The sequence below is a fragment of the Amphiprion ocellaris genome, chromosome 10, assembly GCF_022539595.1.
Source record: "Amphiprion ocellaris isolate individual 3 ecotype Okinawa chromosome 10, ASM2253959v1, whole genome shotgun sequence".
Classification (NCBI taxonomy): domain Eukaryota; kingdom Metazoa; phylum Chordata; class Actinopteri; family Pomacentridae; genus Amphiprion; species Amphiprion ocellaris.
In genome coordinates this window covers 4,326,580-4,352,608 of record NC_072775.1, presented here as the reverse complement: position 1 = coordinate 4,352,608, position 26,029 = coordinate 4,326,580, and the positions used below count along the sequence as shown (strand labels likewise).

Genomic DNA, 26,029 nt, shown 5'->3' with positions numbered 1-26,029 from the left:
CACACTGTCCCTTGTATATAGACGCTACCATGTTTTTATCACTCCAGAAGTAACTCAAATTAATTAAAATCAAACAAAAAAATTATTAAAAAACAGAAAAAAATCTTACTTCTTAACAGGGTGTTGTGGATGTTGGCAGATGAGCGTTCACGTTCATAAAGCCGTTACCGTTAAGGTTAATAATAGTATTATTATAAGGCCGAAAGCATAAGAAAGGAAAAGTGTACTTTTTCTTTTTCAGAGTCTGCCTTTTTTCCGCCAAGAAAAGGGCTGCTGAAGTTTCAAGAATGTTTTTAAAAATGTATTAAAGATGCAAGATTATGAATACATGTATGAGGTTTGTCTCTGTTCTGTTTTGGAAGATAGATCACATATGACGCACTATTTACCAGATTCAGGCAGGAAGGCAGGCAGTGTGTGTCACGCTGGGTTTCATCTGAAGACGTAGAGGACAGGACCTTTGCGGAGAGAGAATAAAAGCTTCAGAATTGGCAAATTTAAACAGGAAGAAGCAAGCTGATTGGTTTGAACACAGTGACATACACTGGCCATCCCTGTCTTCTGCCTACCGCCACCCCCTCAGTCAGACTAACAGTAACCAGACTTAGTCTTTTGGCATGTGGTAGAAAGTAATGTCCTGTATTAGACAGCTCCTCTATAGACACCTTGACATACCTACCAACACGGGACCGAATTAGGGCAAGTATTGGACCAAATTATCTTTTCAACGACAAAAATAATGGAACACTCTGGACTAGTCTGAACTATTAAAAAAGCCGAGGATAATTCAATGAACGCTGAGCTCAAAGAAAGCTTGAAATGCAAAATAAAAGGGAGTGTTGGTAGATATGCACCTGGAGCCCCTCCCTCTGCCTCCCACCTACAGAGGCTCATCGGCACCACGGCACTGAAAAGCAGCAGATTTTACTTGTGTGCTTTGTCACATGTGCAGCAGCTACCAACCGGCTGCCCAGTAAAACCAGTGTTCCAGCTGTTTAAATATCAAGGGGAGTGGAAAATTTAAAGTCTATGCTGAATTTGTAAACTGTAAGTTTCATTTTAGGCTCCTGCGTGCCCTTACGTACCAACGGTTATCTTGTAAAGGTGAGAAGCAACAGGTATAAGAGCTTTCTTTTCAGCGCTGTGGAGTGGATCCGCTGTAGTGTGTGCTGTATTATTCTGTAGGGCACAACACCATAGCAAGAGCATGCAGAAGACAACAAACAAGCTGCTGGTTGTTACAGGCATCCGTCCTATTAGGTAGAGCTCATCTCCCCCCTTCAATTCTGAGTATTTGGTATGAAAGAGATGTTCATTGTGATTAATTGTTAACTAGTGATGTGAATATTAATCATGAAATAAAAAAGATGAGCAAAAGATAAAATGGTGTCGCTGCTGTGTTATTTCTTCACACTTTTTTTTTTTTTAACATATTAACTGAACAGAGGAGCTACTTTTGTTTTGATGAGTCCTTTTTGGTACAAACACAATCAACAAATCTGAGACTACCCATAGTCCCATATGCAAATCTGTTCTTTGGGATATTTGAAGTGATTGGACAAATAAATCTCCTACATATGGTGATATGTTTCTTGTGCTCTCTGTGGACTTATTGTGCTCACATCAAGACCAGAAAAAGATCCACAGAATCCAAGAGGTCAAACAGAAGTCTTTCATGGGGCAACATGATAGCATAGCAGTTAGTGCCTACATATACCACATGGTTGTAAAAGCTCTGGGCAGCAACTTCTTGGCTTGATTCCCGGCTGGTCAGACCATATGCTGCATGTCATTCCTCTGGTCTCTCCTCACAGTGACTGTAAATGAAGGCATAACAATTGTCCCACCGCATTCCCCACTAATAGCAGACGACATTCAGTTTCAACCTTGTCACATTTGTCAACATCTACCCCTTTAAAAAGAGCCAAATAGCTAACACCCAGGTGTTGGGTATCTTCAGAATTGAAGATGTTAAAGAGTCTCCTGCACTAAAGGCTTCCTCATTCAGGGCAGACTTTTAGATTCAAGAGTTTTTATTTGTCACATGCTCCTACAGGGCTGCACGGTGGCTTGGTGGTTAGCACTTTGGCCACGCAGCTAGAAGATCCCTCGTTCATGTCCCCCAGGGTCTTTCTGCATGTTCTCCCTGTGCATTCATCTTTCTCTAGGTTCTCCAGCTTCCTCCCACAGTCCAGAAACATGCTGAGGTTAATTGGTAACTAAATTTTTCGCAGGTGTGAATGCGAGTGTGATTGTTCGTCTCTTTGTAGCCCTGCAATAGACCGGCAACCTGTCCAGGGCCCTACGTCAGCTGGGATAGGACCCTAATGACGATTAAGCGGCGTATAGATGATGGAGGGATGGACATGCTCCTACAGTTAGGAATGCAAAGTGACTGCTCTCAATGCTGTACAATAACAAGAAAACATTAAAAAGGACAAATCTTTTTTTTTTTTTTTTTTAAAGAATTGAAAATTTGAAAAAAGTCTCAGAAAAGTTACATTTCATGTCCTTTTAATGTAAAAGGACATGCTAAAATATCCACATGTCTTGTTATGCACTCATCACTCATTTCACTGGGAACACCAGTACAGTTTAATGTCATCCAGTATGAGAGTTATGCATCCCATAAATTATACATGTTCAGTTTTTGTTGTCATTGTCACAAAGGTCATAATTCTAATCTATGTTTATTGATGTCACAGTGGGCGATGGTGATGTACTTTAATATAAAGTGTTGCCTACTCCATTAACATACACAATCTACACAGTTTTGTCACAATATTAATTATCACTTTCATCATCAAGCTCAGGAAGCTGGTTAATATTTATGTCATGCCAATTAGAGAAGTATGTTGTAGGAATTTTTATGCAAACCATCATCTACTCTGATTCTGTTCAAGCTATTCTCTCTCTCCAAAGAAAAAGGCCTTCATTTCTTTATCTCTGACTTTTTTGACCATTAGCAAGGACTGCAGCTGCTGGCTGGGGCACATTAATGACTTATCATAAAGTGTAACACTGCAGATTCTTGATTCAACCAACCAGTCTCAGCAAAGGGCAAAAAACACACTATGGGAAAGATTTAAAACTGTATTGCTTCCATGGAAATATATACAAAAATCAAGGGAAATTGTCTATTATAGTCAAATTCCTCAATAAACAGAGAAAAGAGGGGAAAACAGTCAGTTACCTTCATGAAACAGAAGAAGGAAGCGAGCAGTTCAAGGTCAAAGAACAGTACGTCATTTGATGGCAGGTCTCTCTAAATCCATCACGATGAACGCGACTAGCAACATCAAAACCTTTGATGGCCCAACTCTGCCTGAAGACCAGAACGTTTAGTGTGGATCCTTTCCTGCACACACAAAAACACAGAGGAAAGAGAGTGTTTGAAGTTACACCTCAATTTTTAATGGATATAGACACTCTACAGAGCATGTTTGTTAAGTGTCCTGATGCGAGAGGGATTTCAAAATCTAGCTGACAAGAAAAACTCATTCCCACTAGAGTCAGCAAGAATGCTGGTGTTCTGTCCTGGTACTCTTTTAAGATTTCCAATTTCTGTTTATTTCTGTTCTTTACATTTGTTCTTTATTCATAAGACGAGAGTCTAAAGAGTGTTTGACGTGCACCTTACTCTCAGCAGCAGAAAAATAATGCGTAATATGAAATAATAACTGATCCAAAATATATTTTATCTCTAAATATGGAATTGCAGAGGGATTGATGAGGTATGTTGAGCCTAAATCCAGAGTTTTCAGTGTCTCTGTAACCTGCTAGATCACCATGGTAACTGATACTGCACAGCTAATCTGCTCCAGAGGTTATCTTCAGAGTTTCAGATTCAACTCAGCTTTAAGAAATGTCTCCTTTCACAAATACTTTTCTGACATTTTCTCTGTGAACCGTACAGATTTTCAGCTGCAGAAATATGCTAGATCAGAATCAGAAATACTTTACTGATCCCCGTGAGGGAATTGCATTTGCAAATTTGTTGAGCTGCACATTACTAATCCTATTGAATGAAGCCATGCAGTTACAGTATTGCATACTGTATATGTTGCATTGCCATGGGAACCTACATCATTTCAGTTGGTGATGCAGAAAATGCATATAAATGTTTTTATACTGTTTTACACAGCTGGCAAAGCAGCTAATAGAACATAGATTAGAGAAATAAACAGTCTGTTGGTATTTATTGCAGAGAATACTCAGTCAATAACATTATTTCCACTTTGACTTGGCCAAAAACTAAAGTGATATCCTTCATTATGGTATAGTCAGACCTAAATGCACTTATTGAGTATCATTTTGTTACTGTACGAAGTTTCAGAGCTCTAAAGGCCAGCTATAATGTCAGAAATAAGTAGCTGCAACGAGAGTGCACTGAGTGGTGAAATAATTGTATTAACTCACATGAATGAGTTTTCTACGAGCATTCCTCTCTTGCACCACTTATAGCAGCATGTTATTCTTCTCTCTCCATGAACACGTTCCTACTGAATAAAGTAGGCTGCACGTCATCGGCCGTCACATGACGCGTTAAACGGCTCCTTTTACGTGACCGCGCACCGAATCTGATGAAGAAAACTCCGGTTAACAAACCACCGTCATCATATCCGTTATTTCTGACTAAGATTTTAGTTTTTGTTGAACCCGGTTACAAAAAGAAAGAATAGGTATGTCGGAATTCCTTCGTCTCGCAGCCCTCCGAATGCAAAAAGAATGACTGAGCTCATACTCAGGCAGGTTGGGGCGGGAGCGCGCTCAGGAGCGAGCCCCCTGGCGAAGAGGACAGGAACGACGGAACTGGAACGATGGAGAAGTTTGACTCGGCATAAAAATATAAATTTAAAATGTAGGGAGCTCTTGTCTTTACAATAAACAGTACTCAACCGTAAGTATATTATTTAAGTAAATACACTTAATTTCTTTCTACAACTGTGGTGTTGTAAGCAATTTTAAAATGCTATGCTATTTGTAAGCTAGCTACCTACCTAAATACGGAAGAGTCACGTGACGCGCGTTTAACGGCTCCTTTTACGGGACCGCGCACCGAATGTGATGAAGTAAACTCCGGTTAACAAACCACCGTCCTAATATCCGTTATTTCTGACTAGGATTTTAGGTTTTGTCGAACCGGGTAACAAAAAGAACGAATAGCTATGCCGGAATTCCTTCGTCTTGCAGCCTCCGAATGCAAAAAGAACTCAGGCAGGTTGAGGCGGGAGCGCGCTCAGGAGCGAGCCCACGGCGGAGAGGAGAGGAACGACGGAACTGGAACGATGGAGAAGTTTGACTCGGCATTAAAATATAAATTTAAAATGTAGGGAGCTGTTGTCTTTACAATAAACAGTACTCCACCGTAAGTATATTATTTAAGCAAATGCCATTAATTTGTTTTTACAACTGTCGGGTTGTACTGTAAGCAAATTTAAAATGCTATGCTAGTTGTTAGCTAGCTAGCTAGCTTAGTGCTGAAGAAGACTCACATGACGCGTTTAACGGCTCCTTTTACGTGAGCGCGTACCGAATCTAATGACGAAAACTCCGGTTGACAAACCACCGTCGTAACATCCGTTATTTCTGACTAGGAGTTTAGGTTTTGTTGAACCAGAATTCCTTCGTCTTGCAGCTCTCCCAACGCAAAAAGAATGACTGAGCTCATAAGCGGCAGGTTGAGGCGGGAGCGCGCTCAGGAGCGAGCCCCCTGGCGGAGAGGACAGGAACGATGGAACTGGAATGATGGAGAAGTTTGACTCAGCATAAAAATCTAAATTTAAAATGCAGGGAACAGTTGTCTTTACAATAAACAGTACTCAACCGTAAGTATATTATACTTAACTTCTTTTTACAACTGTGGGGTTATATTGTAGGCAAATTTACAATGTCATGCTAGTTGTAAGCTAGCAAATTTAAAGTGGTAAGTCTAAGTTTGTGCGGTTAACATAAGTCGCCATTGTTCTTTGTCACAGTTAACTAATCAGAAATGATAAAATATTCTGTCATTGTTGTTCTGAATATGTTTTCAGAATTTTAAATTATGTGTCTGCACAGATAAAACACTATTCCCTTGGTACAATATTTTTTTAAAAAGAATTTTAAAAATGTTTCCTCAGTTGTGCTAATGTTTCTGTTGAACCAAAATGGCGGCCAAATTACTACCTAGATTCAAAAGATAGTTGCAATAAAGAAAGGGCTTCTTGGAATGGAACTTCTTTTTAGGCAGTGGACCATATGCTTTTTTACCCACCTGGTAAGCAGATTGTTTGAGTAGTCTGAAAATACATTCAGAACATTCCTATGAGTTTTTTAATAGACTTTCTGGGGTTTTCAAATGTAATAGGTTAATATTTTTTACATGACCTGAATGGGCTAATACACAAGTGTACAAACTGAGCTCATCTTTTTCCAGACTTAACTATTTTTATTTCAATATATGTGTCTGAGTGACTGTTCCTAAGAGAAAACATTGCAAAAGACTGCAAAAGGAGGTTGATCCATATTGCCTATATTTGAAATATTCCTGTAAGTAATCTGCTCTCAGCATGTAGTACTGTAATTAGTAAAATTCATTATTATAGTGAAGCTGTACACAATGAATGGATACAACAAGAGTTAGGTGTACGGTTTACAGTGGTGCAGAGACTACGACAAAGAATATACCATGATTTTACAAACAGAGGAGTCAAATTAGTCAGTATTATACCCCTCCCTATGTACTTAAAGTGAGCTGATAAAATTTCAGGAGTGCGATGTCCCGTTGCTACTGCCCTTGTCCTTGCTTTCGGCATGGTGCTGTATCCTTGGGCACAAAGATAACCTGTGAAATTCCTGCTGGCTGCCTTCATGGCACTGATCATTTAGTGGATAAGGTTCTGACGCACGACAGAGGAGCAAAGCATTTGTACATGCAGAGAAGCAGCAACAGGTGATTATTCAGCAATACAGAGTCAGTAATTTACTGTACAGCCATTTGAAACAGAACATTAATTAAGTCTACTTGATTTATAGCAGACAAATGAAAGAAAAGACTCAGAACTTGAGCATAAACACTTTCCTTTCCTCAGAATTGCACATTGAATTTATTCAGGCATGCTTGAGAAGACAACTTTTACGGCACAGCAACTCAGGATTTGTATTTATACTGAAAATTGACAACTTACTCCAGTAATATTCTGTTAATAGTTGAAATATTAGTGCTTTTTCATGTTTAAGAGGTATATAAACCCCACAAATGTCCTTTACTGTGGAACACACTCACCTTTTCACATCTTATCATGATATCTAAAGTAGATTTAAACAGTGGTTCGGTTTAGGTAAGCTACACTCAGTTAATTAGGCAAAAATCTGTTTTTTAAGATGAAATAGTGGATGTATTGTGTTAAATTAGATTTTTTTTTTTTGGCAGGAAGAAAGAGAGAACAAGCAGGAAGACAGGCCAGCACCATGGACAGAGACCTTTCCCACATTTCTTATACAGAGCTACTCTTGAAGTCTGATCATCTACCGTACACTTTGTAAGTCTACTTCCATTGCATTTGACCCACTAAGCAACAGAAAACATCACACAGAATATGCCTGAACAAGGCCAACTAGACATGAGGTGAGCCGTTTCAGTACTGTATTGAACAACTAATCCTTGCAGAGAGAATGAAATTCACATCCAATAAAAAATGCTTCCAATCTCACAACATGAGAGTTGGCTCCATGAATATGCCTACATATTTTGAATACAAAACTCACAAGTAATGTACAGCACAGTGCTGTGTTTTGTCAGTTTTAACAGTGACAAGTGAAGTAAACTCTGTAACTTAACATTGCCCTGTCTGTCTACAATGAGCATTTGGAGGAGTGAACATCTCAATGCTAAGAGCAATGTGTCACTGTCAATGTGTCAGAGCAGGACAAGGTTAGTGAAGCTCCATTTAGGATTGTTCAACAGTATAGTATTTCACCCAGGATTATGCTGCCAGGGAAGATTGGGAGAGTGTTTGCAAGCCTTTGCTGGCACTCTGGGAGAACTGAGGTCAGGCTAAAGAACAGTCCCTCATATTCTTAGACTTAATTATATCTTGTAGAAAATGATCACAACAAGAAAAAAACTTAAACTTATGATGGGCAATGCATAGCAATATTTTCACAGTTTATTGTTAAATATGTAACAAAATCAACGTATATCTTTTTTTAAAAAATTGAATGTGTTTAGTATTGTTTGCCTTATGGCATTTTTATGGCAACTGAAAGCGTCTCAGTAATGTGTTGAGCCACTATGTGCTGCCTAAACAGCTTCAGTGCTCCTCAGCATTGATTCTCCAAGTGTCTGGGACTCTGCTAGTGGGATGAACACAGTGTTTCTCCTAACTGGTGACTGTGAAAGTCATAACATATGATTCACATTCACTTCAAGATGATATCTGTCTTCTTTAGGACAAGGTGCCAGGATACAGCTGCCACTCCAGATGAATTGGTCTTAGGAGCCATGCAATTTCATTCTACTGTATACCTTAAGTATAGAGTTGGGATGATAAAAAAAGGTTGTCTGGATTTGACATATCATCATTTTGCACTCATCACACCGTTCAGTGACCCTTTGTGCCGTATAGATAGAGATAGTGTCATGATGAAAGAGACCACTCCCATCAGGATAAAAATATTTCATCACAGGATAAAGATGGTAACTCTGAACAACTTTGTATTGATTTGTAATGAACTTGCTCAAGAAAAAGGTGGACTTATACCGTGGCAGCAAAATGCCTCCACACGGCATAACAAAGTCACCAGAGTCCCTCACTCTAGGTTTTTCCTTTGATTTGTCACCCATCTGTATATTTATACACACTTTCAAGAAATATGTCAATCTTCACTTGCTACAAATCAGAATAGGAATACATATGCCAATGAAACAAAGGCCACAAGATTATAGTTTGAGATGATGCTGGTATGATGTACTGTGCAGGGTTAGGGTTAGGGTTAGAATAGAATAGAATATGCTTTATTGTCATTATACAGTGTATAATGAGATTGGAGAGCTTCCCCTTTTCAGTGCAAAGAAATCTTAAAGATAGTGCAAACAGTCTATTTACAAATATACAGTACACACTAGCCTGCCATTTGTTATTTAGGTCCCAAAAGTCCATCTGTTGTTGCATCTGTTGTTGTAAATTTATAGCTAGCTTACTGCACCAAGGTCTCCATTTTATGAAATTACAATACATGTCCTCTGGCAGCAAAATCTGCTGAAACACAAGCAAGTTCAAAAGTTTATTGTTTGTACAGGTTTAAAGATTTTCAGGACTGTAACAACCATCAGGACCCCAAACAAAACTATGGATTTCCTCAGATTTATTGCACACCGTTTGTTAAAACCAAATGTTTGTGTATTATTGAACTGGCAGTAATAATGTTGAGGCCTCAAACAATAAGACAGAAATAGGGACAGTTGTATCTTGTTTATATATACTAATAATTTTGACGTTAAATATGTGTTTTAAATGTTAACTTGTCATTTATAATCAGTGCAGCAGTGTAATCTACCCAAACGTCTTCACTTCTAGTAAATATTTTGAGTCATTGATCACTGAACTAGAACTGACCAATTGTTTGGGCTGAAGTTCCAAAAGATGTCCACACTAGGCAGGCCCTGATATACCTGAACCTTATCAGTGAATGTTGCTCAGCCTAGACAACAGGAAGTTCTTTTGATTGTCCATATATGTAGCCGTATATGATGTTGACAGTGTGTTTGCCTTCATAGCAAACTTTTGAACTTCTTTACTTAGCTCTAATCTATTCCAGGGTTTAGCGTAGCACTTAGTTCTCCGTCAGAGGTCCCATTCCCAGCTGTCTACAGTCCTTGTATCTCTGACTTCTGCAGTCACATGCACACGCAAGAGATGGTGTGAGACACCTTGTCTCTCTTAAGTTTGAAATCTGATCCATCTGTGCTTTCAGATGAAGTTGCTATTGTTAGAATGTTTGTTATTTACTGAAGGTCACTTGAGGAGGTGTTGAGTATTGGTCCCTGCCTCCATATGTCCTTCTTTTGTCTTGCCCTTTCTCCTTGCCTTCATTCGGACATTGAAGTAGGTAGTGGTTGGTGCATTTGCACTGAGATCTAGAAGACATTTTGTATATTTTGTATTGATTAAAAGACTGATGAAGACTCAACGTTGCATGAAAAGAAGAGAAATTGGGCAAAAGGTAGGCTTAAATCACATAATACTCTAATGAATTTAGCAAAAATCACGTTTTTTCATGTTGTGAAATGTTGTATGTGACATGGATAATCTGCTATTTGTGCACATCAAATGTGTATCATTTACAATGTTTCATTCAATCTTTTGCATTAGGTGCAGTTGTATTGATGTTGTCTGTAATGTTAATTGAACTGTGTTCAACAACAACTGAAGTAAATAAATACGTCGATCAAAGGTTTTCTGCTTCAAAGTGATAGCAGATTCGAAGAAGAGTATGTCTGTTGTAAAGCCAGAATTTACAACATATTTATTAGCTTATTTGAATAATACCCTTATAAGTTTATCATAATACATTTCAATGATTTGCTTTTACATGTAAACCTTTAATCTGCAGTATTATTGCATGTTTGAATTACTCTTATTTGAAATAGAGCAGACATGCCTTTGGCACAGTTTCCTCACTCTTTTCTATTTTGCTCTTCTATAAAATATCACAAGCTTTTCTTGTGATACAATACAAATCATAACAATGAGGTGTCTTCTGCAAGAGCATCTCCTCATTGCAGGTGAGCTTTTTCAGATTCAGATTCAGAAAACTTAATTTGTCCCCAGAGGGCAATTTAAAAGAAAGCATGTAGAGCTTGCAGCGCAACAATGACATAAGAAATTGAGGAAAAAAACAAGAAATTAGAGATAAGTGACATAAACAAATGGGTGTATATATATATATATATATATATATATATATATATATATATATATATATATATATATATATATATATATATATATATATATATATATACACAAATGTAGAAAAGTGATATAATAAGAATAAAAAATAGAAGAGAAAGAAAAAAACACAACTTAGTAACATACTGCAAATATGACATACTAGTGCAAATGCAGATGAACAATGTACACAAATGCAAACTGGGTTGAATTGAGGTAGATAGATAAATTGCAGAGTGCAAAATGGCAGAGTTCACAGGAATTATCATATTTTTATTTCTATTATTATTAGAGACTTACTGACAAGATGTTCATAATAAGCTAAAAAAAATCAGACAATTATCTGACAAATGATTTTTGTGCACATGAAAATTATTCTATAGTAATGTGTGTGCTATGGTGAGGATAAACAGCAAATTTGCTCTATGTCTTAATGGACAGTATTATTTGATTTATTATGACTTAATTTAAACCCCTCTATAACGCTTCTCACCAGAACAAGTTATTTTCTGCATGGTGTTTTGTATCTATAAAATTAAAGCTAATTAGGTGGTAAAACCCAGCCACTGCCCAGCATCTGTTGAAATAATGCTTTCGAAAGACACCTAAAGTCCAGCAAAACTTTAACCAACTTTTTATTTTGACCACACCCAACCACCCTAACACCCATATAACTGTTTACATAAAACTGTTCATTTTTTCTAAAGCTGCACTGATTGAAGCCTACAGCTGGCCACATATTAACAAACGTTTTTCACTGGCCATTAACTGGTGCAGTACATGGAAAATACATCCAGGTCGTAATGTGTGTTTTCTACTGTATTCAGTAAGTCTAGATCTGCCTGTGAGAGTCCCTCAACTGTTACTGTTGGTACAGTAACAGCAGGATATTTGAAAAAAAATTATATTGTGATATTAATTTTTAGCTATTCTATGCTATATATTGCAATATTAAAACATAAAGGAATTCTATAAATACAGGAAAATCACCAGATGACTTTTAAAATTCCATTTGTTGTAGCCTTGTGGTGCTAATTTAAATGGTCCAACAAATTAGGTGTGTAGCTTCATGTAGTGGCAACAATTGCAAAACACTAGCGTCCTGTTTTGGGTTAATATCATCCTTTCTGTAGCCGAAACATTTCTGTACACCTGACACTGTAGTTCTTTTTTGCAACCAAATGTTCCTTTTCAACAAACTCTGTGTCTTGTGTTCAAGAACTCAGAGTCAGAGTAAATTTTGGGATATCAGACAGACTTCTCGTCTAGATTAGAAAATGTGAACTATGTGAGTTCTCTTTTTGTGCCAAGCAGCAAAAAAGGTCTGGCGAGATGTGTTTGCTTTCCTTCACATTGCACTTTCCACAGTGTGTCAATTGCGCATGGGCACATTGCAAAGTTAGTACTGAAATAATACATTGTGCAGCCCTCCTCCATTCCACTTGACTTTTATTTGTGTTGTCTATATATAGTGGCACTTTTATATTTGATTTATAGTTATATTTGCGACACACTGTACATAGATCCTACAAGTTACATTTGAAAATGCATGTTATTTATTTAACAGTAATGACCAGATCAGCCCTCACCATCACAGAACTGAAGATAGACCTGGTGTAAACATGGCAGCTCCCATTTAGCTTTACTGTCACCACTATACAAATATTTTGCCCATATGTACGAATATATGGTGAAGCTACAAAAACAGTCAAGGCACAGTTTGAGATGCAGATTCATTTTATTCTACTGAACAACCAGCATGCATAGGGAGACACCATTCAGTGCCTCAGAGACAACAATCCATTCTGTGGGCTTCATTCACCGTCGTGCCCTTTCTGAAATAAGAGAGAATGAGTCAAATATTTAACATTTATTGAAACATCATTTAAAATATCCACTCTATTTGAATGCTTTGCACTTCGTGAAGCAGTTGATCATTGAAAACCTTCAAGTGTGATAGTTAAGGGTTTTGCAGCATTAGGCATGAGGGAATACTGATATTTCCTGTAGATATTATTTTATCCATGATACGCCATCCAGATAGCAGCTACATTGATACCGTATTTATATGTGTGCCAAAAAGAGGAAAGGAAAAACAAGAAAGAAAAAAAAAAACCTTTAACTGACCTTTGACCCCACATCACGGCTCTTGGCACGTAGCTTGTTGACCTGAGACTCAGCGATGTCAGCTCTCTCTTCAGCTTCATCGAGCTCATGTTGAAGCTTACGGAACTTGGTAAGATTGCTGTTGGCCTGTTCCTCCTGTAGAAGTGAAACACGATCCTCATTAGTGCCTGACATTTGTTTTGTACTAATAATGCAGTTCATTTACTGTTGCATGGCATATTTTCAGTAATAAAGTGTCTGTTAACAAAGTTAAGTCAATACTGACAATTGTCTTGAATATATGCAAGTGCTGTGAGCTTGAGGAAGTGTTATTTTTTTCATATATAGAATATTAGAAGTACTTACAGCCTCCTCTGCAGTTTTCTTGTAGGATTTAACCTTGAGCTGCAACTTGTCTACCAGATCTTGCAGGCGGCTGAGATTCTTACGATCTTCTTCTGTCTGAAAATGAAAAAGAACAAAGGAATTGTAATTTCTTATACAAGTATTCTTCTACAAAAATTATACTGTCCTGCTGTTTTGCAAATAGGCTGAAACTTACCTGATAGGTCAGCTCTTTGATTCGTCTCTCATATTTTCGTATTCCCTTGACAGAATCGCTGGACCTTCTTTGTTCAGCTTCTACTTCACTTTCCAGCTCTCTGATCTGTTGATAGAATAATATGATGTTCGAGTTTTTTTGTATTCACTATTTTGTGTGTTTTTGTTTTCGTACTGTGTTTTTGTGTATTGTCCTTGCAGGATGATGTAGTGGTTTCTTAGAATCTTGCTTGTTAATGACTTCTCTACGATCACTGACACTCACCCTGGCCTCGAGCTTCTGCACCTGCTTCTTTCCTCCCTTCATGGCGATCTGTTCCGCTTCATCCAGACGGTGCTGCAGATCTTTGATGGTTTGCTCCATGTTCTTCTTCATACGCTCCAGGTGAGCGCTGGTGTCCTGCTCTTTCTTCAGCTCCTCTGCCATCATGGCAGCATCAGTAATGGCCTTCTTGGCCTTCTCCTCAGCATTTCTGCACTCCTGCACTGCCTCCTCCACTTCAGTTTGAAGCTGGGATGTATCAGCCTCCAGCTTCTTCTTTTGGTTCAGCAGACTGGTGTTCTGGTGGCATGCAGATTTTGACTTGTAGAACTCTTCAATTGATTAGCAATAATTTGAAAGAACTAGTGCAGAGTGGACCTCACCTGTGAGTGCAGTAGCTGCACCCTCTCACTGACATCCAGTAGCTCCTGTTCAGCAAGTTTGCGACCTCTCTCAGTTTGCTCCAGAGCAGCCCTCAGTTCCTCCACCTCAGCCTGAAGCAGGTTGCTGCGTCTCTCAACAATTGCAATGTTTTCCTTCATATCGTCATTGGCTCGCTGAGAGTCATCAAGGTGGAGCTGAGTATCCTGGAGGAGTAACATTTTTTAAGAAGCACATTAGATCAGAAGATCACATAATTTAGTCAAGGTAATATTAACATAAAATTCAAACCTTTAGATGTGCATGGACGGCCTTTAATTGTTTCTGGGCCTCAGCTGCCTGTCTGTTGGCCTGGCTCAGCTGGATCTCCATCTCATTGAGGTCTCCCTCCATCTTCTTCTTCAAACGCAGAGCCTCATTCCTGCTGCGAGTCTCAGCCTCAAGAGAGCTCTGGAGAGTATCTACAACTCGCTGTTGGTTTCTCTTTGCTTGCTCCATCTCTTCATCTTTCTCAGCCAGCTTGCGCTCAATGTCAGCCTTAATCTGGTTGAACTCAAGCTGGACTCGGAGAATCTTCCCTTCCTCATGCTCCAATGAGGCCTGTCATAGTTTAAAGAATTAAAATGAAAATCTTTATAACTAATTATTAGTAATTGCAAAATGTATATATAGATTAACAGTTTCCTGATGCAGCATACCTCTGCTTCCTCCAGAGCTGTCTGTATCTCAGACTTTTCTTGTTCCAACTGCTTTCGAATCTTCTCCAGCTCATGAATGCTCTTTCCACCCTCGCCAATTTGTTCAGTGAGGTCCGATATTTCCTCTGAGAAACAAAATGTAGCATACTGTAAATATACAGGATTATAGCGTAAGTAAATAATGAATGTAAGGTTTTCATGGCAAAGTAACTGACCTTGTAGGTTCTTGTTCTCTCTCTTCATGGTCTCCAGATGTTCCAGGGATTCTTCATAGGAGTTCTTGAGTTTGAAGAGCTCAGTGCTCAGAGACCTGGCCTCCTTCTGAGAGCTCTCAAGCTCTGTTTGAGACTCCTCGTACTTCTGTTTCCATTCTGCCAAGACCTAGAAGACAGTTGATATTTTAGACAAAGAATTTATCTTTTACCTGCAGTGAAATGTTGAGTAAGGAATTTAAACCTTGTCAAAGTTTCTTTGCTTCTTGTCCAAAGCAGCGGCAGCAGCATTTGATCTCTCTACATCCACCATGAGATCTTCAATCTCATTCTGCAGTCTGTGTTTGGTCTTCTCCAGAGAGGAGCATTTAGCATTCACTGCCTCTACAGCTTCCTCAGCCTCCTGCAGACGCTGAGCCAGCTTCTTTCTGGATTATGAAGAGACATATTCAGGGTTAGTTGCTTTTAAATTTTGCTGAGTTGTTGGAGTCAAAATGTATTTGACTCACTTTGCCTCTTCCAGTTCCTCAGTCCTCTGGATGGCATCAGTTTCGTACTTAGTTCTCCACTGAGCCACCTCAGAGTTGGCCTTGGACATGCTGCGCTGCAGTTCAGCCTTGGCCTCCTGCTCCTCCTCATACTGCTCCCTGAGCAGGTCACAGTCGTGACGAGAAGACTGCACTGCATGGGCTAATGCATTCTTGGCCTGAAATGAAGAATGTCTCATTGCTTTGCAGGTACCAACATTTATTATGTTTTATAATAAGATCTCACTGTCATTTGTTTGTTACTTTGACTTCTTCCTCTAGTTGTCTTTTAAGGTCTTCAATTTGCTGAGTGTAGGATTGTTTTCCTCTGGTGAGTTGTGACACCAGGGAATCCTTTTCCTCCAGCTGCCTTGTTAGTTCACCTAATTTGAACAGATGATTAAAAGCACTGTTTCATATTAGCACAGATGGAAACATGCTGTTGAAATTCATACCATTCTCAGTTTGAAGCTTTGCTCTCTGCATGGTGAAGTCATTGATGGTCCGCTGTCCCTCCTCTGACTTTGTTTTATATTCATTCATCTGGTCTTCCAGAGACCTGCACATTTTCTCCAAATTATTCTGAAAAGAAAATGCAGTGAGAATGGCTCACACACTAAAATAACCAGGTGTTATTCAGCCAATGAAAAAAAAAACATTATACATGAAGGTGATTTACCTTGGACTTGACAATCTGTTCCATATTGGAGACCACATCATCCAGTTCCAGTCTGAGCTCACTCTTCTCCTTCTCCAGTTTCTGCTTGACTCTCTGCAAGTTGTCAATCTGCTCTCCCAGGTCAGCAACACTGTCGGCCTGTTTCTTCCTGAGTGTGGCAGCAGTGGATTCATGCTGCAGAGTGGCCTCTTCCAGGTCTCTGCGGAGTTTCTGGAACTCGGCCTCCCTCTTCTTGTTCATCTCGATCTGGGCAGCTGTTGCTCCTCCAGCCTCCTCCAGCCTCTCACTGATCTCCTCCAGCTCTCTGGCCAAGTCTGCCCTCTGCTTCTCCACCTTGGCTCGAGCAGCTCGCTCTGCTTCAAGCTCTTCTTCCAGCTCCTCAATGCGGGCCTAGACCAAATCAAAGCAAAAGCTTGATTAAATTTATTGCTCTAAATTGTGGTCTTATAATGTAATTTTCATGTCCTTAGTTTTATAATGTTTAAATCTTTACCTGCAGCTCCTTCAGTTTTTTCTGTAGCTGAGCACACATTGCTTGTTCGTCCTCTATTTTGCCATTGAGCTGACTAATTTCAAAGTCTTTCCTGTGAATAAAAAAAGTAAAACGTAAAAGCTGAGTCACAGTTTAAAACATGTTTGTGTTTTTACAAGTTTCATTTTTATATTAACTTTTTCAGCCGCTCTTCAAGTTGCTGCTTGTCATTTTCCAGGTCCATGATGCTCTCTTGAGCTAACTTTAGGTCTCCCTCAAGCTTGCGCTTTGCTCTCTCAAGGTCCATACGAACTTTCTTTTCTTGCTCCAAAGACCCTTCAAGCTGTGGTGAGAGACAATTACAGCCTCTCAGTGCTTCACAGTTTTATTTTGCTAACATTCCAACACAACCATGTTTAGTTTATTCTTACATCATCTACTTGCTGCTCCAGTTTAACTTTGGACTTTGTCAGAGTGTTGACTTTGTCTTCTTCACTCTGCAGGTCATCCAGCGTTTGTTGATGAGCCTCCTGTAAGGCTTTCTTCTCCTTGGTCAACTTGGCAATGATCTCATCTTGAGCTGCCATCTCCTCGGTCAGGTTCTTTACCTGTGGCCAGAATAAATTTTAACTTGGGATACACAGAGCAATTTTACAGTAACTGGTCTTTGTAGTACCTTGTTTTCAGTGGCATGTTTCTCCTTCTCCACTTTAGCTAGAGTTAACTCTAAGTCATCAATGTCTTTCTTTAACTCAGAGCACTCATCTTCCAGCTTCCTCTTCTTAGCAGTCAGTTCAGCATTCATCTCCTCCTCATCCTCCAGTCTTTCTGTCAGCTCTTTGATTTTTGCCTCCAACTGAATCTTGCTCTTTATCAGCCCCTCGCATCTTTCTTCAGCATCGCCCAGATTATCTTGCTCCTGTGATTTGAAAGACACAACATTACACATGGGCAGACTTGATTTGATTCTGTACCTTTTGTCAATGTGTTTGTAAACGTACAGCCTGAACTTGTAGCTGCAGGTCATTCTTCTCTTGGAGAAGAGTGACCATTTTTTCCTCCAGTTCCTTTTTGCGGGCTTCTGATTTTGCATAAGCCTCTTTGAGTTTGGTAAACTCTTCCTTCATGTTGGCCATCTCCTTCTCAGTCTCTGCTGACTTCAGGAGAGGTTTGATCTTGAAGTACATCTTCATCCAGGGCCAATTCTTGACCCCCATGAATGCACGAATATTCCACTGGATCACAAGTAGGGCATCCCTGTGGACAGAAGATTAGCATTGTCTTTACAACATGCTCCAGCAAAGAAAAACTAATTTTAACTCAGTACATTCAAAATTAAAACCCCTCACAATGCTCTCCTTTGTTTTGATGATAGTCTTACTGTTTTGTTTCTGCATGTACAACAGAGTATGTATTCATTTTGAGGTACTCCTGTTCGTTAAATGATTTGGTTCATTTCAGTTTATAAAAGTACATTTTTGTTCTTTATGTAGTTTTTTTCTGATCAGAATTTATGGTGTCAGGATAGAGGGTTTGTATGCTGTACAGATTTTAAAGCTCCTTCGTATAAATGCATCATGATTTTTAGATTGTACTTTATTGCCATTAATATGGCTGTGCTGTGAGCAGTTACCTTCGTTCAACAATCTTCTGGAATTCAACTCTTGCCAGAAGGCCTCTTGACCGGGCTTGGATGCCAGTGATGATTAGTGCTAATCGGTCATCTCGCATCTCCTCTAGCTGACCCAGCAGTCCAGCCTTGAAGAATACCTTTTTATAGGGACAGACTGGATAGTCAGCAAGCGCTTATTTGTTGTGCAGAGTATATATTTTATTTGCAATGAGAATTCTGACCTTGGTGTGCCCTAGTTTGTACTGGTTGTGGTCTATATCCAAAGAACCCAACAATTTCTCAGCAGCCTTCTTGTTGTCTATGAACTGTCCCTCAGGAATGGCATTTGGGTTCAAAATACGGTATCTTTAACAGAAATACAACAGATAAGAGCCCTTTTTCTTTTTCATTTTTAAATATGTGTTTGCTCATTCAGTACAAACCTCTGTTTGAAATCTCCATACAGGATCCTGTTGGGGAAGCCTTTTCTGCAGATCCTGATGCCTTCCAGCACACCGTTACAGCGCAGCTGGTGCATCACCAGAGGGTTCTCCATGGCCCCAGGAGTCTTGGTCTCATTGGGGATGATGCAGCGCACAAAGTGAGGGTGAGTAGACCTCAGGTTGGTCATCAGTTTGTTCAGGTTCTCCTGTAAGTTTTACACATTTAACTTGTTGAAATTTTTGTCATTGTGATTAAAAATGATTGTGTAGTAAATTTACATGCTACATACTGCTCAAATTATAATTAAATACGTTATACGAACCCATAGTGTCATAATCTTGGGAAAAGCACACATTGATGTTGGTTATTTATTAGCCTGAAAACCTTTTTGTCTTTGTTAGCTTGGACTGTCTTTTGATCAGTGCCGTTTTCCAGTAGCCTTGTACCCCCATATGTGTGCATAATTGTGCACCTTGTGGATTTGACCCACAACATTTGTAAACAAAAAACATGATTTAAACCATGAATAACTTACCCTGTGAAGAGCTGATACAGTTTGGAAAGATGAACCTTTCTTCTTGCTGCCACCTTTGCCTTTTCCACCAGATTCCTGAGCTAAATCGAAATCAATCACATTGCATTTTAGCAAAACAACAAAGTGACAGAGACCTTCGATGAGGTCAGCAGATTTTAGACCCATCAAAATGTTTTTCATGATATTGTTGGCAGTGCAAGTTGTCATTGATTTGTGTGATTATTTTTACTGCTGAATATCAACATACCTGAGTCAGCTCCTGCATACCCAGCAAAAAGCAGAGCTAAAAGCTTCAGGTTAGACTTCTGGAAAAGACCAACAACAGTCTCATTCAGAGGATCCTTGTTCTTCACCAGCCAGTTGTTGATATTGTAATCAACAGTTCCAGCGTAGTGAACCAGGGAGAAATGAGCCTCTGGTTTTCCTTTGACAATTCTGGGCTTCTGGAAATTGGCAGATTTCCCCAGATGATTGTCATAGAGTTTAGCTTTAAACGTGGCATCACTGGCTTTGGGGAACATGCACTCCTCTTCAAGGATGGACATGATACCCATGGGCTGACAAAAATATAAGGAAGAATGTAAAGATTTTGGTGAGCAAAAAAAACTCAATTTAAATTTTCAAGAAAAAATATACTTAAAACTTACCTTTTCAATCAGATCAATACAGGCCTGCAGATCCATACCAAAGTCAATGAACTCCCATTCAATGCCCTCTTTCTTGTACTCTTCCTGCTCTAGCACGAACATGTGGTGGTTAAAAAACTGTTGCAGTTTTTCATTAGTGAAGTTGATGCACAGCTGCTCAAAGGTGTTGAACTGTAGTAACATCAATAACAAGCAGAAATTAATTCAGTGTTGAAAATGTTGAGCAAAATGTTACCAGTGTTTTTGGGAGCTTCAAACTCCATTCCAAACTCACATCAAAGATCTCAAATCCTGCAATGTCCAACACACCAATGAAGTACTGGCGTGGCTGCTTGGTGTCCAGGGACTGATTGATTCTCAATACCATCCACAGGAACATCTTTTCATACACTGACTTTGACAGTGCACCAATAGCATAGTACACCTACAGAAGAAAAGGATCAGTCATGTCTCTAAAACTGTTTTATTTATTTGTATTTAGTTAAACTATACTCAAAACATTCCCTTCAACACTTTACCTGCGCAACATTTTGTCCTTTGGTGACCCACTCATTTCCTACTTTGACTCTTGGGTGACAGAGTCCTTTGATGAGGTCAGCAGAATTTAGGCCCATCAGATACGCAACTTTGTCAGCATCTGAGAGAGTGAAGACGACACATTAGTCACATAGACATACAGTACATAAGACAGTACATTTATTTGTGCCTCTTCAACCTGACATTTGGCATGCTCGATCAGCTTCTTGTCATCTTATCATTGTCTTTGGTGTGCTTTGACACTTTCGAACTTGTATGGTGACACAAGGATACCAAAACTGTTGTCTATATGTAGATATAGATGCAAACTATGCACTCTTTTGACCTGATTTATTTCTTCTTACAGGAGTGGCCATTGTTCTGTGAATCATGCTGCAATTGATTAATGCAGGTAAGCAATATTTTTTCATACAGTCCCAATTTATAACATGCAGTGGCTCAAAGGGATTTTTTTACATTACAAACTTGTTGGATGTTGCCCTGCCCTAACAATGCCATTGTTGATTTGCATTTCTTCATGCTTTCAGTCTCATTTCTCTCAAATGTAGAATTAAAACCCCCGTGAAACCCGTAATAGCCCATAACTAAGAGCTGAAAAGACGATTAGCTCCTAGACAATGTAATTCAATTATACATAGTATAGTGGTGTGTGTGAAACAGATAGTTGAAGTTTTTATTTAATCCATTTGTCACTATTCTGTGAAGATAGATCATTGTGTACCCTACCTCAACCTCAGCCTTTGCCATGCAAATTTTAAAAAACGTGTGTGATATGGCAGCCTAACATACAAACCAGTGTATTCTAAAATATGGCATAATGCAAACTGTATGCACTACCTGACATTTGATTTGGTGACCCCGAATCTGAGCTGCATCAAATCACCTCTAATCGTTGTAATAATATAAATAACGAATAAAATTTTGCACTAATAAATGTAGCAGCCCCTCTACCTTCAGTTCCATCCGCCTCTGCCTGCTCCTCTCGCTGCTTCTGCTTAAACTTCATGTTACCATAGTGCATGATGGCACCAGTCAGCTTATAAATACTGTTCTTCTCTTCTTGAGTGAATCCCAACACATCAAAGGCATCCTAGGCAAAATCAGAACAATGGTTTTGGATAACCCTTGTTTTGCTACCATTAATATCTGTCTAAAACACTTTGCTGTTGCTCACATCAGTGGCCATCAACTCCTCAGAATCGTTGATAGAGGCTACTGTTGTCTCTCCTTGGGAGATGAAGGCGTAGTCGTAGGGGTTGTTGGTGATGAGCAGCATTTCTAAAATTACATTAAAAATATTTATTATATAGCGCATGGTGGCAGTACAGTAAACGCCACATATCACATGTATGTTTTCCACTCACCCAGGAGTTCAGGCTTTGCCTGAGACAAGATCTGGTAGAAAATGTGGTAGTCCCTTTCAGCTTTGAGCTGGTAGGTCACACGAGACTTTTCCAGAAGGTCTGTTTGAGGTATAATGTCGTGTTATCATGTTTTTGTATAAAATAATCAAATATTGTCAAAGGTTTTACTACTGGCACATTAACAAACCATGAGGTGACAATATAAATTCACCTGATTAATCCACAAATATGACATTTTGTAAAACAAAGTTTTCAGCACTGTCACAGCAAAAGGTAATCAAATGTTGTTTAAGTGATTTGTAAGTCTTTACTAGGTTTTAAATGGGTCACAGACTGAATTAGTGATTACAGCACTCTGGGTTCACATTTGCTAAGATGTGTTGTCATTGTATCTGTATGGCTTTCTCAGGTTCCTACAGCATGTACTGTATGTTAGACTTGTGACTGACAGAAATTCTGCTTGGTGGTGTACCTTGCCTCTCACATACCAGGATCAGTTCCAGCACCTAAAGAGGATAAGTTGCTCAGAAAACAAATGTATGGATTAATTTAGCTTTACTTACAAGTCTCAATGTCAGCAGAGGCCAGCTTTCCTCGGTTGTCAAAGTGAATTCTGATGAATTTACCCTAAGAGGAAAAGTAACGTTCACTGATATTTCTATTGAGAAAACTAAAACTCAGTCAATTAATGGTGATCAAATAGCCTCACTACAGTCACACAGACACTCACAAATCTGGAGGAGTTGTCATTCCTGATGGTCTTGGCGTTACCAAAGGCCTCCAGAGCAGGGTTAGCCTGGATGATTTGATCCTCCAGGGTTCCCTGATGTTGTCAAGCAAGGACATGACTTCAGGTTGAGTTTTAAGTACATAAAATAACAAAATGTATCTCAGCTGTTAGAAATCATTTGGAATTTGGTCTGTTTTTGATTTGAGAAATATTGAAAAATGTAATACAAACCTTCTTCTCAGCAGCTGGATCTTTCTTTCCACTCGGGACAGCAGCGATGCTGGCAAAGTACTGAATGACACGCTTGGTGTTGACAGTCTTTCCAGCTCCGGATTCTCCGCTGAGTAGAAGAGAGACAGAAAGTTTTAGGTCAAGGCCTTTAACTCTTTACCTGTGTGGGAGGTTTCGTTGGCTGTGGGACTTACGTGATAAGGATTGACTGATTTTCTCTGTCTGTCAGCAAGAGAAATGAAAAATATTAGTGGAGCAATAGAATCATGTTCAGATGTCAGGATTAAATATTTGAAGAAAATGAAGGCCAACGTAGATGATGCACCTGCCAACATGTACTGGTAGGCATTGTCAGAGATGGAGAAGATATGAGGAGGAGCTTCACTCCTCTTCTTTCCTCTGTAGGCAACAACCACCTCTTGGTTGTAGACTGGCAGCCACTTGTAGGGGTTGACAGTCACACAGAACAGCCCAGAGTAGGTCTGCCATGTAAAGAGAGGGATAACTAATCGCTGTTCTAGATGCTGAGAGATCATATAGAGGAAGAAAATTGACAGATTGAGCACTTGACCTACATAGATCATCCATGCTGCGTAACGCTCTTTGAGGTTAAACAGCACAGCGGGCTCATGGAGGAAGGTGAACATCGCCATGTCCTCAATTTTATCGAACTTTGGCGGGTTCTGAGGGTGGACATCACACTCCTTCACTGTCACAGTCTGCAGAAAGAAAAAACACATCTTACACTGAGGCCAAGACTTATATTACCTCACATTTGAACTGAAATGATATGATGCACATACCTTTCCAAATTCAGTCTGGGCAGTGACTTTGTCACCATCACGACTAGTGACAGATGCTTTAACATATTCAACCTCAGGGTCAGGAACAAAACACTCCTTCTTCATGTCAAATGGACGAGTCTGGGCCTCCAGACGCTCCTTGTCTGACTTCCTCAGATAAGGAGCAGCAGGCCCGAACTCTGCCATTGCAGCATCCCCCATTTCTCAACCTTGAAAAAATGAAAGCATCGTTTATGGGCTGTGATTTTCTATGTGACCCAATGGCCACTCACACAACACTCAAGGAAACAGGTTCATAAAACAGCGTAATGCCAAGTTTATGTATCTCCATAGAGCAAATAATATTTCTAGTAATTTTTATTATTTAATTGTGTCAATGTATCTTTCATCTTTCTTCTTTTAATGTAAGTGCAGAAATAAGTGTGATTAAATTAATGTATCTCGAACGTTACAGTTTTGGAGACATGCAGAGGTTCTTAATATGAGAACAATGGACATCTCCAGTGTTTTAAAAAGCAGTAACAGTGACCCTAAAATAGAATATTTCTGAAAATAGAATCAGAAAGCACAGACATTTGCTGCTGACATACACATGTATGTACAGAAACACTTCATCATGTTAATCCTTCTAATCGTTGATGTACTGTGTAAAAAAAAATTACTGCATTATCACATTAATGTAGCTGTGAATTTTACCTGAGATGTTTCACTCCACAGGAAAGTAGGATGTGTTCTATTTATATTAAGTAGACAGAAACAAGGCAAAGGTCATATTACATCATTATTTAATTAAGATAAGTCAAGTTTGACAAAAGTTATAAAATTAGTCTTCTCATCTAATGAATCACTAACCTCTTACAAAGTGTAGCTAGCAGCAGAAACTATATAGCCTAGAGTAGTCTTAACAACTTTAACACTCTATAAAGTGGTCAGTCACATAACACATAGCAGTTTCTCACTCCAGTTGATGATTTTCTTACCTTTGACCGTCAACCTTATCAAGCGAAATGATGGATCCAGTGGCTGACACCACCCTGCCTCTCCTTTAATAAGGGTCGCAAGTCAGCCAAATATGGGGATGAATATCAGAGAAATAGCATCCTGGTTGCCTATCACAAAACGCACACTCCAAATTAGGTAGAGACTTGTGCTGCTATTTGTTGCTCTCACCTTGTGAACAACAGACTACTACGCCACAGTGGACATGACAAAGAAAGGGGAAGGCAGGAGGTGGGGAAGCAGGGACAGGCTGCCCTCCATCAAGTCATTTTGTGTCCCAGTAAGTTATATTAAGTAGGTTTAGAATGACAGTGAACTACTAAAGTGGGATATAAAATCAGTTAACATCATTTATGAGTTTTTGTGTCTTGTGAATATACTGCATGAGTTAGTGATTGACAAAACTTTATTATAGTGAAGAGAGCAGAGCATCCCTTTCTAACTGCAACACGTGGTGATCATGTCATTTAAGTGGTAGCACATAATAGGACTTACTAAACCGTATGCAGCAATATTTAGCCACTTTTCCTCTTTTGTCTTATGGAACATCCCAGCAGGTAACAGTGATTTGTTATTTCTTAAATAGATTCAATGATAGATTTTGCCTATTTACTCAAACTAAATAAAGTAGCTTAGCAAGCAAGCAGGATTTATTAGACTGAGAACATCTCGATATCTCAAGTTCAACAATAGGTGTCAGTTGATAGGGTGTGAAATACATTTCAAGAGGGACAACAAAGAGCTGCAGCTGTTGTCTACAGAGTGGCAAGACAAGGCCAAGGTCACAGCTGTGCGATCCCTTTATTATCACTCACCACTGTTCACAGTTAGGTCTACACCGTGAGTCCAGCCCTTGTCACTTGGCATCGTTTCCCTTTCTTTAACAAGAATAGATGTGTTCAGAGACTGTGCGATCCAGCATAAGTTCATATTACATGAAAAAAAGATAAATATATGAAGTGCTATACACTTTTCAGAAGTATTGGAACGGTACTAATACTGTCTGCACCTGAATAGATTATGGTTTAAGAGTTTGTACTAATATTACCAGTGAGATAGTTTCAATATTCCTTCCCAACAGGCTTTAGTAGGGAGTGGCAAACATTGTAGCTCAGGACTTTACATATGCCTGTATGTAAATAGTGAATAAAATCACCAAAACGTCAAAGCAAAAAATGTCTTAAGCCCTATTCAGACGGGATTAGTATTACCTGGGAACCTCCGGTGATTTGTAATAATTGCGGAGGAGGTCGGTGATCTTAATTCAGTGCGAATGCGCCATGTCGGTAATTGGT

At 39.2% G+C, this 26,029-nt stretch overlaps 1 protein-coding gene across 1 annotated transcript; it reads right to left on the bottom strand.

The window, feature by feature from the left end:
* Positions 1–12,653: 12,653 nt before the first annotated feature.
* Positions 12,654–24,832, bottom strand: LOC111583281 (myosin-7-like). The gene is made up of 39 exons (XM_023292288.3): positions 24,716–24,832; positions 24,432–24,468; positions 23,736–23,944; positions 23,508–23,651; positions 23,258–23,414; positions 23,127–23,154; positions 22,933–23,041; positions 22,702–22,794; positions 22,535–22,598; positions 21,972–22,070; positions 21,782–21,885; positions 21,559–21,697; positions 20,589–20,707; positions 20,345–20,494; positions 20,071–20,241; positions 19,671–19,980; positions 19,424–19,503; positions 18,888–19,093; positions 18,687–18,810; positions 18,466–18,602; positions 17,834–18,089; positions 17,509–17,751; positions 17,264–17,440; positions 17,030–17,175; positions 16,854–16,944; positions 16,361–16,750; positions 16,137–16,263; positions 15,946–16,064; positions 15,664–15,860; positions 15,399–15,582; positions 15,158–15,323; positions 14,943–15,067; positions 14,536–14,844; positions 14,247–14,450; positions 13,867–14,163; positions 13,603–13,707; positions 13,407–13,502; positions 13,062–13,196; positions 12,654–12,769 (listed from the first exon to the last, which is right to left on the bottom strand). Exons 3-39 carry the CDS (start codon positions 23,934–23,936, stop codon positions 12,749–12,751), a joined length of 5,823 nt encoding a protein of 1,940 aa, XP_023148056.1. The 5' UTR covers positions 23,937–23,944; positions 24,432–24,468; positions 24,716–24,832; the 3' UTR covers positions 12,654–12,748.
* Between the last annotated feature and the right edge of the window lie 1,197 nt (positions 24,833–26,029).